At 39.9% G+C, this 14,404-nt stretch overlaps 2 protein-coding genes and 1 long non-coding RNA gene across 3 annotated transcripts in view; 1 reads left to right on the forward strand and 2 right to left on the reverse strand.

Moving 5' to 3' along the window:
- The window catches only part of LOC116035731 (interferon alpha-inducible protein 27-like protein 2A), a 29,155-nt gene extending 23,881 nt beyond the window's left edge, over positions 1-5,274 (reverse strand). Inside the window, exons 1-4 of the mRNA XM_031279031.2 lie at positions 5,176-5,274; positions 4,989-5,018; positions 3,699-3,860; positions 3,498-3,568 (exon numbers count right to left, since the gene is read on the reverse strand). Of these exons, the coding sequence (XP_031134891.2) occupies positions 3,498-3,568; positions 3,699-3,860; positions 4,989-5,018; positions 5,176-5,185 (273 nt within the window). The 5' untranslated portion in view covers positions 5,186-5,274. The remainder of the gene's footprint in view (positions 1-3,497; positions 3,569-3,698; positions 3,861-4,988; positions 5,019-5,175) is intronic.
- LOC116035732 lies at positions 2,471-3,116 on the forward strand. Its single transcript, XR_004895747.1, has 3 exons — positions 2,471-2,571; positions 2,687-2,710; positions 2,816-3,116. It is a non-coding gene; the product is annotated as an uncharacterized LOC116035732 (long non-coding RNA).
- LOC116035730 (interferon alpha-inducible protein 27-like protein 2A) lies at positions 3,331-13,843 on the reverse strand. The gene is made up of 5 exons (XM_035994814.1): positions 13,740-13,843; positions 13,551-13,580; positions 12,103-12,264; positions 9,274-9,352; positions 3,331-3,522 (listed from the first exon to the last, which is right to left on the reverse strand). The coding sequence occupies exons 1-5, from the start codon at positions 13,747-13,749 to the stop codon at positions 3,483-3,485; spliced, it is 321 nt and encodes a 106-aa protein (XP_035850707.1). The 5' UTR covers positions 13,750-13,843; the 3' UTR covers positions 3,331-3,482.
- Between the last annotated feature and the right edge of the window lie 561 nt (positions 13,844-14,404).

Below are 14,404 nucleotides of genomic sequence, written 5' to 3' on the forward strand. Positions count from 1 at the left end.
AACGGTCTCCTAAGCCCCTCCCCCCACAAGGGAGAATGAATGTGTGTGCATGAGCAGTGATTGACACACAGTTAGACACCCCCCCATCCCCCCGGCCCTGATTGGTGCATCTGAACAGGGAGCTGTGGATTTCTGCAAATTGCACTACAGGCTGTAGTTGGTGCCAGAGGAGCCAGATTTTTTTTTTTAAATTACCTGCTTCATGGGGAGGCCTCTAGCTCACCCAGTAAGAGCGTTCGCCCCATGTAGGCCCTTTGCCCTTTGCTGCGTGTCACCCCCCATCTCTCTCCCCCTTTCCTGTTTATCCACTGTCACTATAAAATAAAGAGAAAAGCCCCCAAAAAATCTTAAAAAAAAAAAAATTACCTGCTGCATGTAGTTCTTCTCAAACATAGGCTAAGTTTCAGCAAATATGACAGAAAGTTAGTTTTATAAGTCTTACCTACTGCACCTTTAATCTCGGCTAAGAATTAAAATAAAAAGCAAGTGCTAGGACAAGAGTTGATGGTGGCCAAATTATTCTTCCTGATCACATCACATGAAGACCAGTTAGTCAGTGATTTTTGCAATATTCAAATGTAATACTGTATATTGATATGTCTAATGAATATACAGTGCCTGACAAAAGTCTTGTCGCTTATCTAAGTTGTAGGAACAACAAATAATAACTTGACTTGTAGTTGATCAATTGGAATCAGAAATGGCTTATATGAAAGGCAAAGGCTTCTGGATTATGCTTATTATACCAAAATAAAGTTTTGTATCATTCATTGAGTTTTATCATTGAATTAGGACAGAAAGGTCAGATTTGGCTTGGACAAAAGTGTTGTCGCATACAAAAATACCGTAATGTATGGTAGAAATTATACTTTATTGTGAATACACAAACATGCTACAATAACATCAGAGCATACGTAAAGTCATGGTGCCTTGGGAAAAAGAAAATGAGCTTGAAGGACTACATCCATACGTCTCGGCAATGACTCAAATAACGTATTGATGAAGTCATCTGGAATAGCAAAGAAAGCAGTCTTGCAGGACTCCCAGAGTTCATCAAGATTCGTTGGTTTCATCTTCCAAGCCTCCTCCTTTATCTTTACCCCAGACATGCTCAATAATGTTCATGTCTGGTGACTGGGCTGGCCAATCCTGGAGCACCTTGACCTTCTTCGCTTTCAGGAACTTTGACGTGGAGGCTGAAGTATGATAAGGAGCGCCATCCTGCTGAAGAATTTGCCCTCTCTTGTGGTTTGGAATGTAATGGGCAGCAATAATTTGTTGATACTTCAGGCTGTTGATGTTGCCATCCACTCTGCAGATCTCTCGCACACCCCCATACTGCATGTAACCCCAAACCATGATTTTTCCTCCACCAAACTTGACTGTTTTCTGGGTGAATCTTAGGTCCATGCGGGTTCCAACAGGTCTTCTGCAGTATTTGCAGCAATTGGGATGCAGTTCAATGGATGATTCATCAGAAAAATCAACCTTCTGCCACTTTTCCACTGTCCATCCTTTCACCAAGCTGTGGGCCTTTGCAAATGCAACACACTTTTTTAGTTGTCTTCTGTTTAATGCTGGTTTGTGAGCACTAATTCGGCCATGGAGACCACTGCGTGAGAGAATTTGACAAACTGTTGTTATAGATACAGGGGTTTCTGGTGGCCAGCCCAGAAAAAGGGCTGGCCCTGGACTGTCGAAGCAACAAATGGTCCTCTCGAACAGTTGTCTTACGGGGGTCTGCCTGACCTGGACTTGTCATGAACTTCACCAGTTTCTTCAAATCTTTTTCTTATCCTTTCCACTTGACGTTTGGATACATTGAAGATGTCTGCCACCTCAGCAGCAGACTTGGTCTTCAGGCTCTTGATGATCAGCACTTTGGTCTGTGGTTGAATCTTTGGCATGTTGTGAGAGGTCAGGTTGCACTTCACATGAAGGTCTGGTGTGCTGGAGTTCTTTTTATACACACCCAGGAATGTGTTAATTACAGTATTTGTCACAGGTGAAACTCTAATCTGTGACTGGTTGAATCATATAAAGACACGACAAGACTTTTGTCCAAGCCAAATCTGACCTTTCTGTCCTAATTCAATGATAAAACTCAATGAATGATACAAAACTTTATTTTGGTATAATAAGCATAATCCAGAAGCCTTTGCCTTTCATATAAACCATTTCTGATTCCAATTGATCAACTACAAGTCAAGTTATTATTTGTTGTTCCTACAACTTAGATAAGCGACAAGACTTTTGTTAGGCACTGTACAATGAATAGCCCATAGTAACCTGAGTAATCTTTTTTTAATCACATGATTACAACTCCTTACACTTGGAACTTCATTTGGAACACTGTAGTTAAAAACGAAAGTTGTTGTTTCTATATACATTATTGTTGCTCGTAGGTTTCAGTTTCTCAGAAATGATTCTTGTAGCGATAGACATGAAATTATTACTGTAGCCTCTCCAAACAGGTTATGCATCACATTCAAACACTTTCTTTTGAGCTCAGTTAAGTCTCACGTCAGAAACAGGAGGCAGAAACTCCCAAAGCTGACATGGAAGAACTTTGTGAGTATACATTGTTCTTTGACAATACCGTTCCTTTATATTAATTAGCAAATATATTTGCTCAGGGCAGCTCAGTGGGAATCATTTTATTTAATTTTTTATGTTTCATTAACAGGTAAGGCCTTCGTTATGGCCACAGGTAAGACCGCAACACACGTTTTGAACATATAAACCTTTACAAATCAAAAACCTGTTGAACTCTCATCAGTGGAGAAAACAGTTATTCTACTATGTTCTTTCCCAGGAGGTGCAGCAACTGTGATCCTGACTCCTGCTCTTCTGGCCGGCATGGGTTACACCTCACTACCAGCAATAATAGCAGCTATTGTGGCTGCAATTACTAATGCAGGCGTAACAGCAGGAGCTTTGATGACAATCATGGGTCTTTTTGGTGAGCGAAATATTTTATTTATATCTTTTTCAGTCAATGTAAAAATCTGGGAAAGCTGTTAAAAACAAAAAAGCATGTTTTTATAGCAGAGAGGAGCAGCCTGAGCTTTATTTCTAACATTATTCTATCAACAGACATTTACATCGATAGTCTGGCGTTATAATTTATTTGCCTTGGGTGGAGTGGGTAAGAGTGTTTTTAGTTGCAGGCTAGCAGATACTGTTGACTTGCGCTAGCCTAGCACCAGCGAACTCTGCAACTGGAAGGACTGGATGAAAAGTGTTGAAAACGGTCTCCACTGATAAATAACACACTGGCTAACTTGGAAATGTAGTCCTATGTCCAAAATTCTGAAAACACTGAAGCAGTATCTTTCACAGGTTACACAGATTTATTGCATAAAACATTTCAGTTGCCTGATAGGACAAAAGTGCTGTTTAGTAAGTGAACTGATTTAATTTGCAGTTGCCTCCTTCACTTGGCAAAAGTAAAAATCTTCATCTTGTTCTGTCCTGATTTTTTAGAAGATTTTGGCAGTCAGCCATCCCACTGCTGCTCCAGCTCCAGTCACAGCTGCAGTGGCAGCTCCTGACAGACCAGCTGCACCTATAGCAAGATACACAGGTTTTATATCAAGGTATGGAGCTACAGAGAAACTGAGAGAGTATTGTTCTCAAGCTAAAAGACTAATGAAACAGTAGCATTTTTTTGATTAAAATAATGTAATGGCATTTACCTGCTGTCTGTAAACCAGCCACCAAACCTCCTGCTGCCACTCCTCCTCCGTTAGCAACTGCAGCTATTGACATCATTTTAGCAGCAATGGTGCCTGCTGCTATTCCAGCTGAGGTGAAACATATGGCTCCCAGAACAGCAGGAGCTGCGACCACAGCGCCTACTGCACATGGACAACAACACAGGAAAGTAAAATTAGTTGTTAATGTTAGTGTACTACTTTGTTTAAGCACTTTAGGTTTCACCCAGTAAGAGCGTTCGCCCCATGTAAGCTCAGTCCTGCAGCGGCGCAGGTTCGAAGCCGACCTTCTGCCCTTTGCTACGTGTCATCCCCCATCTCTCTCCCCCTTTCATGTCTATCCACTGTCGCTATAAAATAAAGGGAAAAGCCCCAACAAAAATCTTAAAAAAAGAGATCATAATAGTGTTATTCCAGCATGCATGACCTGCAGTTATATATATATATATATTATTAAGTATCAAAAGAGCACCATGTCATGGGACCTTTAAAATATATGACTCTGTGAATAAACTTAGATGTAATACTAAACTTTTGTCAGTGGAGGGGGGTATTTCCCTGCTATTTGAAAGCTATCAGTGGCAGCAAACTTTCCTCAGTTTACAGAAAGTTAGAGTGGGTTAATGTCTGAATCACTTTCTGTTCAAGTTGTCAGGTGAACATATCCAATGATGAGCATCAAACTGTTATAGATGTAGTGAGGATACTTTCAATGATGGCTGTATTTAACTGTACACACTGAGGATTCAGTCTTTTACTTTGAATTTCTTAAGTTGATGATGTGGTCTGATTTAATATTGGATAGTGTATTGCTTATATGTAGGCTTATGCCAAGAAATGTAATGAGCCTGTGATGGTTATGGGTTCACCTGAGATGGATTTTGGTACAGGGATTATAATTGAGTCTTAAAAGCACTGTGGCTGATCTTATCCAAGCCAGCAGCCTTACTGTACGTACACACCACCGCCGACTTGAGCTACAAAGTAACAGGAAGTCATTCATTTCCAATGGAAGCCGGCTTCTCTCGCGTCGCGTTTTGGCCGTGCTGAGCGACCAGAGCGTCAAGCAGAAAGTTGAAGTTTGGTACCTACTGCACATGGACAACAACACAGTAGAGGAAACTTTGTTATCAATAATAGTGTGCGAACTTGTCAGGCCACTTTAAAATTGATCATGCGTTATATACGTTTAGAATGTAAATTGCTGTATACATTAAAGCGTTAAAATAAGTTTAAAAAAAGGAAACATAAGGCTGGACAGTAAAGTCCTACCTGCACCTCCTACCACAGCAGCAGCTGTCCCTGAAACAAAAGAAGAAAGCCGAAATCAACATTTACAGTCCGTATGAGACATTTGCCTTGGTTACTATCATTATTATTTTTTTAAATGAGAAAAGCATATTAATTAGAGAATAAGTACTTTTGAAAGAAACGTATCAGTCAAAGAAACAGTACTCACAAGGGTCCATGTCGTTCTCTGTTTTGACGAGTCACGAACTGGGCTGAGTTTTATAAACAACAGCTGGGTTAGGTTTCATTTCTTCAAAAAGGAAACCTTTTCAATCTGAACAGAAGAGGGCGTCACAGTACGGAGCCCTCCTGGTCCCACTTTGTAAAAAAAATTAATTATAACTATCTCGTGGCCTTGAGATAGTATCTCGTGGCCTCGAGATAGTAACTCGTGGCCTCGAGATACGTATCTCGTGGCCTCGAGATAGTAACTCGTGGCCTCGAGATAGTAACTCGTGGCCTCGAGATACGTATCTCGTGGCCTCGAGATATTAACTCGTGGCCTCGAGATATTATCTCGTGGCCTCGAGATAGTAACTCGTGGCCTCAAGATAGTAACTCGTGGCTTCGAGATACTATCTCGTGGCCTCAAGATAAGTGTATATAAAAGGAGAATGCACAATGGAGCAGCTTTTCTCCCCAAAGCAGAGAGTGCAGAGAGTTTCTCCTAAAACCCAACCTCCGCCATCCCGTTATTGTGGCGGGTCCCCCGCGGCCGTCTCCCGGCGCGTAAGGCGCCCTTTCCCCGTTATGTTTCTCCAAACCCAACCTCCGCCATCCCGTTATTGTGGTGCGTCCCCAGCGGGCCGCCTTGCGGCCGCCTCCCAGCTTACAGAGCATCATTTTCAGCCGTTTCCCAGCCGTCTCCCGGAGTCCTTTCCCCGAGAAAATAACGTGACATTTACACGAACTGCCGTGAGACTGCATATCCATAGCCCTTTATAATTCTTCTTCATATTTTATAGTCTATATTTATACTTTTTACATGTATATACTTGTTTATTTACCAACTTCTATTATTATTTATATTCCTTTAAATGTCTTGATGCACTCTCTGCTTTGGGGAGAAAAGCTGCTCCATTGTGCATTCTCCTTTTATATACACTTATCTTGAGGCCACGAGTTACTATCTTGAGGCCACGAGTTACTATCTTGAGGCCACGAGTTACTATCTTGAGGCCACGAGATACTATCTTGAGGCCACGAGTTACTATCTTGAGGCCACGAGATAGTTATAATTAATTGTTTTTGACAAAGTGGGACCAGGGGGGCTCCGTATACACACAATTATCTACCTAAGACACAAAAATCTAACAGGAAGTGACTTGCTTTCCTTTTCCAAACACAACCAATCAAAATGCTACACTTATTCACCATGTCACACATACAGTAAAATCTTCACATGTGCAAACACATTATGCTTAACTGATCACTAACCAATCACTGCTTAAGTATAGGCCTATAAATAGGTCAAATGTCAGATGACCTACTTTGAACAATGGATGACAACAATAGACAGAGCAGGGGGAGGAAGAGGGAGAGGCAGGGGATGACAACCAGGACAAGTTCATGGAGGAAGAGTTGGAAGAGGAGGAGGAGGAAGAAGAGGATGAACTGATAAGATCAGGGCCACACTAGTGATCACGTGATCAACCATGGGTTGACCATTAGAGAAGCTGGACTGAGAGTCCTGCCCAACTTGAGTTGCTTTACAGTGGCATCCACATACTGTAATTCAAACATTCAGAAATGAGAACAGGTATGTAACTATCTAATGACTATTTCAGCATTATCAATCAATCAATCCGACTTTGTTTTGCATACAATACCCCCCCCCCCAATTAATGAAATAAACATAACCCTAAACATATTAGGAATCCTTTTGACACTAATGTGATGCCCCACAATACAGTAAGGAGTCAAAACTAAGTTGAATGAAAAATAACTCTCCAACATCATTCTTAGTGTTGGTACTGCCATCAGCATCATAGATAGACACCACGATAGTTCCACCTATTTTTTTTTTTTATCTCCAGTTGAAAAGCCTGTTACCTTAAAGCAACGCTAATTAATATTATGTAACAATGGATCAAGTGACTGTGTGTGAAGTAAAATGTGTCAATCATAGTTATAACCAACAGCTGATAATGTCCCAACTATTAAGTTCCTCACATCTGTCTGAACTTTATCGTTCTTTAGTTCAGTGTTTTGGTTTTAATGTCCACAGCTTAACTGTGGCCAGAAAAACATGCTTGCCCTTATTTTAAAAAGTTAATAAACTAGTGAACACATCATGCATTTACTCACTCTGTCCTTTCTGGTAGATATTATGAGGAATGGAAATATTGACAGATGACACTCTGAACCAGTATCTTTCACAGGTTACACAGATTTATTGGACAAAACATTGTCTGAAATCATAAAAAGTGCTGTTTAGTAAATGAAAAGAACAGATGTAATTTGCAATTGCTTCCTTCATCTGGCAAAAGTTAAAAAAAAGATTGTGAAAGCATCTTGGTCCCTCATGGTATTCAGATGAGTGCAGCGAGGCCTAGCACTGTTCCTCCAACACCAGCTGCTCCAGCGCTAGCCGCAGCTGCAGTGGCAGCTCCTGACAGACCACCTGCAGCTACAGCAAGATACACAGGCTTTAGATCGAGGTACAGAGAAGCTGACAAAAGGATTGTCCTCAAGCTAAAAGAGTAGCCTAAGTAAAATGGTAGCATTACTAGCATCATGTTCTACATAAACACTGTAGGCCTATTGTAAACCAAAAGCTACATATCATTATGACAATGTGAAATTAATAATAATAATTTAATAATTTATACTCTTTATTGATCCCCAATGGGGAAAATACAATTAACATTCTGTTGTTATTACACACTACACAGAGGCCTGAAATATACACACAATATACATACACACACACACACACACACACACACACACACACACACACACACACACACACACACACACACACAGGTCCTTTACATGCACTAATGGAGAGATGTCAGAGTGAGTGGGCTGGCTGCGACTGCTGAACGGCTGAACCCAACCCCCCCACGGACTGAGCTACTGCCACCCCCGAAATTACCGTTAAAATGAACGTAAAAACCACGAGATTAACATTTAAAAAAAAAAAAAAAATCAAGTTATGGGTTTTACCTGCTGCCTGACAAATAGCCACCAGACTTCCCGCTGCCACTCCTCCTCCGTTAGCAACTGCAGCAGCCGACATCAAGCTAGCAGCATAGGAGCCTGCTGCTATTCCAGCTGAGGTGAAACCTATGGCTCCCAGAACAAAAGGAGCCCCGACCACACCAACTACTGCACACGGACAACACAGCAGAGGGAACTTTGTTGTTAATGATAGTATGATAATCTGTCAGTTCACTTTAAAATGAATAATGCATAATATAGTGTTATATGTTTTAAAAAATAAACACAGGTGATCCATTAAAGCTGTACAAAGTCTTACCTGCTCCTCCTCCTAGAGCGGCGAACGTTACTGAAACATATATTAATTAAAGACATTATTATTTTATCACAAGAAAAGCCTATATAAGTAAAAGTATTAGCACTTAAAAAAGTATAAGTATAGCCAAAAGAAAAATGACACTCACATAATCCCATCTCTTGCTGTGTAGTGTAGCCTACTGATGAGTCTCGAACTGGGAAGGGTTATATATACTCTGGGGTGGGGGGGGTGTGTTAGGTTTCATTTCTGCAGAAATGAAACTTTTTCAATCTGAACAGAGGAGGGCGTCACAGAGTCCTTATCTCCATTTAACCCAAATACACTCAAGTAATTAACATTTTTGAGGTGGTAAGTCAGAACTGTGTTTGGAACATAAGAAGAAAAAGAAAATACACTAAAGAGCACTAAAGAGTTGCTAAACCAGTTTAGTTTGGACTGTTCCTTCAAACCTGCATTCAAACAGAGACAAACTTCAATCTTTAAGTCACTGAAGAAATTAATGTGTTGGCCCTGGATGTTATGGTTGCTTCTCAAGTGAAGTACTATATGTTTACTTAAGATATCATAATAGTGTTATTCCAGCATGCATGACCTGCAGTTATACACTGAAGCAGTATATCTTTCACAGGTTACACCGATTTATTGCACAACACAAAAGTGCTGTTTAGTAAGTGAACTGATATAGCCTAATTTGCAGTTGCCTCCTTCACTTGGCAAAAGTAAAAATCTTCATCTTGTTCCGTCTTGATTTTTTAAATGATTATGGCAGCCAGCCATCCCACTGCTGCTCCAGCTGCTGCTCCAGCTGCTGCTCCAACGCCAGTCACAGCTGCAGTTGCAGCTCCTGACAGACCAGCTGCTCCTAAAGCAAGATTACACAGGTTTTATATCAAGGTATAGAGCTACAGAGAAACTGAGAGAGTATTGTTCTCAAGATAAAAGACTAAATGTAACAATAGCATTTTATAGGCATACACACTTTTTTAATCATGTAATGGCATTTAACTACTGCCTGCAAAGCAGCCACTGTACTTCCTGCTGCCACTGCTCCTCCGTTAGCAACTGCAGCAGCCGACATCATGCCAGCAGCATAGGAGCCTGCTGCTATTCCAGCGGAGGTGAAACCTATGGCTCCTACTACTCCCAGAACAACAGGAGTTGCGACCGCAGCACCTACTGCACATGGACAACAAGACAGCAGAGGAAACTGTGTTGTCAATGATAGTGTGCTAATCTAGCAGTTCACTTTAAAATGAATCATGCATAATATAGTGTTATGCATAAAAAAAACCCACAGGTGATCCATTAAAGCTGTACAAAGCCTTACATGCTCCTCCTCCTAGAGCGACGAACGTTACTGAAACATAAGATAAAAATCGAAATCAACATTTACAGTTCATCTTGCTTAATTAAATACGTTATTATTTTATCACAAGAAAAGCCTATATAAGTATAAGTATTAGCAGTTAAAAAGTATAAGTATAGCCAAAAGAAAAATGATACTCACAAAGCCCCATCTCGTGCTGTGTAGCGTAGCCTACCGACCCCACCTTGAGCCTACAGATGAGTCTTGAACTGGTAAGGGTTTTATACACTTGGGGGGCGGGGGGGGCACGTCTAGTATATGTGAAGAAATTGACAAATAAAGATGACTTGACTTGAATGATGGCTGTATTAAACTGTACACACTGAGGATTCAGTCTTTTACTTTGTATTTCTTACAGTGTTTTCCAACTGCTTACACACGTTTTCAAAACTATGTCTCCTTTTTTCAAAACTCTACACACAATTCCCAAAACTGTACACACAAAAATGCAAAATGCCTCACATCTCCTTCAAAATGAAACACTGCATTCAAAATACATCTCAAAATGAAGCATTTGCATCAAACGGCAAACACTTTATTCATAATAGTCAATTTTTGTTGTTTTGTTGTTCTAAATCTAAAGCTCTTTTGTCTTGTATAGGCTTATATCTACATTTACAATGTTCTAGAGTGAAAGTTATCTGCTGAGAGTGGTTGAAAAGTGCACTGTAAACAACAATGTAATGTTACAGTAAAACAGAAAATTTTGATTGGGCAAAACATTACATTTGTAAGAGTAGCACAGTGTTGTATACAGTAGCATGAAACAAGAAAACAAAAGTACAAACATATGTAAACCAAAGGTATCATTTTTAGAATAAAGAATATATGTGTGTGTGTGTGTGTGTGTGTGTGTGTGTGTGTGTGTGTGTGTGTGCGTGTGTGTGTGTGTGTGTGTGTGTGTGTGTGTGTGTGTGTGTGTGTGTGCGTGCGTGCGTGTTTGTGCGTGCTTGTGTGTCGGGGTGGGGGGAGGGGATTGTATGCACTTTGTGTAAAACAAAGTCTGATTGATTTGTAATGCTGAAATAGTCATTAGATAGTTGCACATAGTATGGACACCACTGTAAAGCTACTCAAGATGGGCTTCTCTCATGGTCAAGCTGTGGTTGATCACATGATGAATAAGTGTGGCCCTGATCTCATCAGAAATGGCTCTCCTTCTTCCTCTTCCTCCCTCCTCCTCCTCCTCCTCCTCCTCCTCGTTGTTGTCCTCTGTCTCTCACTCCTCCTCCCCCTGCTCTCTGTCTATTGTTGTCATCCATTGTTCAAAACAGGTAATCTGACCTTTGACCTTAGGCCTATACTAAAGCAGTGATTGGTTAGTGTTCAGTTATGACATAATGTGTTTGTAAATGTGAGGAGTGTGTGTGTGCCCTGGTAAATAAGTGTAGCATTTTGATTGGTTGCGTTTAGAAAAGGAAAGCAAGTCACTTCCTGTTAGATTTTTTTGTCTTAGGTAGAGAATTGTGTGTAATGTTTTGAAAAAAAGTGTTTTATGCAATTGAAAACTGAGTGAAAGGCTGAGAAATAGCTTATGATTTTGGAGATTTGCTGTGTAGTTTTGCACTTTGAGTGAGAGGTTTCAAAAATCGTGTGACATGAAAAGATTTTGTGTGTAAGCAGTTGGAAAAAACTGTAATCCAACTTTGTTTTGCATACAATACTCAAAGTTATAAACCAACTGCTGATAATCTCCAGACTAGAAAGAGCTGTATGAGCTTAGCATCATTCAGCTCAGTGTTTAGTTTTAATGTCCACAATGTGACCAGAAAGAAGTGATGCTTTAATTTTAAAAAGTTTATAAACTACTGAACACTTTCACTAATTTACTAACTCAGTCCTTTGTGGTGGACATAATGAGGAATGGAAATATTTACAGATGACGCTGAACCAGTATCTTTGACAGGTTTATTGCACACAACATTTCAGTTGTCTAAGATGACAAAAGTGCTGGTTATTAAGTGAACTGATGAAATTTGCATTACCCACAATTCAAAAAGTAAAAACATCAGAAATGCATCTTGTTCCTTCCTTCCTTTTTTTTTTATTTTTATAGCTGACTTAGATATTCAGCTGCTGCTCCAGCTGCTGCTCCAGCTCCAGCCACAGCTGCAGTGGCAGCTCCTGACAGACCAGCTGCACCTACAGCAAAATACACAGGTTTTATATCAAGGTATGGAGCTACAGAGAAGAAGCATTTTATAGGCATACATACATACTTTTTTTAATCATGTAATGGCATTTACCTGCTGCCTGCAAAACAGCCACTGTACTTCCTGCTGCCACTGCTCCTCCGTTAGCAACTGCAGCAGCCGACATCATGCCAGCAGCATAGGAGCCTGCTGCTATTCCAGCTGAGGTGAAACCTATGGCTCCCAGAACAACAGGAGCTGCGACCACAGCACCTACTGCACATGGACAACACAGCAGAGGAAACTTTGTTGTCAATGATAGTGTGCTAACTTGTCAGGTCACTTTAAAAAAGAACGTATACATACATTTAGATGTAAAAAAATGTAAATTGCTTTATACATTAAAGCGTTACAGTTTTTTACGATTGCTATGACAATTCTTTCAATACGTTTAACAACTTTCCTAAACTCTTAACACAGTTAGCACAACATCCGTCTGTGTAGGCTATACAATTAACACATTTCTTGTTGCTTTGACGCATACAGTTAACACAAATTTAAAATGCTGAACTTCTTTTACACACAAGCTCAACCAAGACCAAAAAAATGGATTGGATGGCCAAATTTACAAATGCGTTCACTCTGTATGTCAGAACAGATAACACCATGTTCTAAACCTAACTTAAAGGCTAAAGTCAAAGTGAACAGCTGTTCATATTGTAAATTGAAACACAAATATATCCCCTGGATTTTGTTCCATTGCTACTGAGAAACAGCTGATTGAAGTTATGCAAATAGATCGATCAAAGATGATTGACATCTAGGAAACACACTCAGGTGTTGAGGTTCTTTCAATCACATGACCATATGGTAGTACATACAGAGGTCCTATTTGAACAATATAGATGAACACAAAGAAAGGAGGAATTCCTACACGAGGGAGAGGAAGACGAGTACTAGGACAATTCTGTATCTTCTTTTTTCATAGACCGTACATTCTATAAAGCTACTCTGAGATGGGTCATTCATTTTCGGTATTGAATTTCTGCAGCAAATGAAACAAAATGCATGCATTTACTAAACCCAACAAAACAAACATCTAAAGGCTTCAAGAGAAACTGCAGTGCAAAACACAATCTATGGTCAATACAATATAGCCTACTATTGTCTATTGTATAAGGGCAGACCTGACACATATCAAATAATGCAGTTTCTGTAATTCCATGTGATGTTAGTGTTTTGTATGACATTGTGCAGTGATTGACCAAATGTTCCTGTTGGAAGAGAACATGTGATAGTGTTTTGGAAGAATTATTTGATTTTGAGACATGATTGCATTGTTTTGGTAGACATAGTACGTCAGTGTTGGAGTTTAGTTTACAATGTGTGATTTTGAGAATGAAATGAACTGTTTTGCCAATTGTGTGTTGTAGGTGTGTTGGTGCGTTAAGAGTTTAGAAAAGCTGTTAAAAGAATTGAAAAAAATGTCATAGTGATCGTATAAAACTGTAAAATAAGTTTAGCAATTTAAGTAAACATAAGGCTGGACAGTAAAGTCCTACCTGCACCTCCTACCACGGTGGCAACTGTCCCTGAAACAAAAGAAGAAAGCCGAAATCAACATTTACAGTCCGTATGAGACATTTGCCTTGGTTACTATCATTATTATTTTTTTAAATGAGAAAAGCTTATATTAATTAGAGAATAAGTACTTTTGAAAGAAACGTATCAGTCAAAGGAACAGTACTCACAAGGGTCCATGTCGTTCTCTGTTTTGAAGAGTCACGAACTGGGCTGAGTTTTATAAACAACAGCTGGGTTAGGTTTCATTTCTTCAAAAATGAAACTTTTTCAATCTGAACAGAGGAGGGCGTCACAGAGTCCTTATCTCCATTTAACCCAAATACACTCAAGTAACATTGTTGAGGTCATAACCGTCTTTGGAAAATAATAATAAAAAAATACACTAAAGAACACCAAAGGGTTGCTAAACCATTTTAGGTCTGACTGCTCCTTCAAGACAAACTTTCTACTGTTAGAATATATTTTGTGAAAGTGTTAAGAAAAGGTTTTAGAGTTCATGGTGCTGACCTCAGTGCCTCTGTTTCCCTGGGTTATGAGAGGCCATCTAGTTTTACAGTGATTAGACATTATAAAGGGAGTGTGAGAAAGATCCTCTCTGATCGGGGGAGGGAACGAGGCAAAAATGGTCAGCACTTTGCAAGCGCGGGATTTGTGTCACTGTATGGAAATGACCTGGCTCTCATGAAAACTCCTTAAAGTTTGCAGGAGATTAAAACACAGGTATTCAAAAACCAACAATAGCGGCTTGTTTCTTCTGAGCTGAGAATTGGAAGTCAAGGTCATGTTTTTATACAGTTTGTTACAAATTAGTTAGGAGCCGGCTGGAGCCAGA

This window comes from Sander lucioperca, chromosome 18 (assembly GCF_008315115.2).
Source record: "Sander lucioperca isolate FBNREF2018 chromosome 18, SLUC_FBN_1.2, whole genome shotgun sequence".
Lineage (NCBI taxonomy): Eukaryota > Metazoa > Chordata > Actinopteri > Perciformes > Percidae > Sander > Sander lucioperca.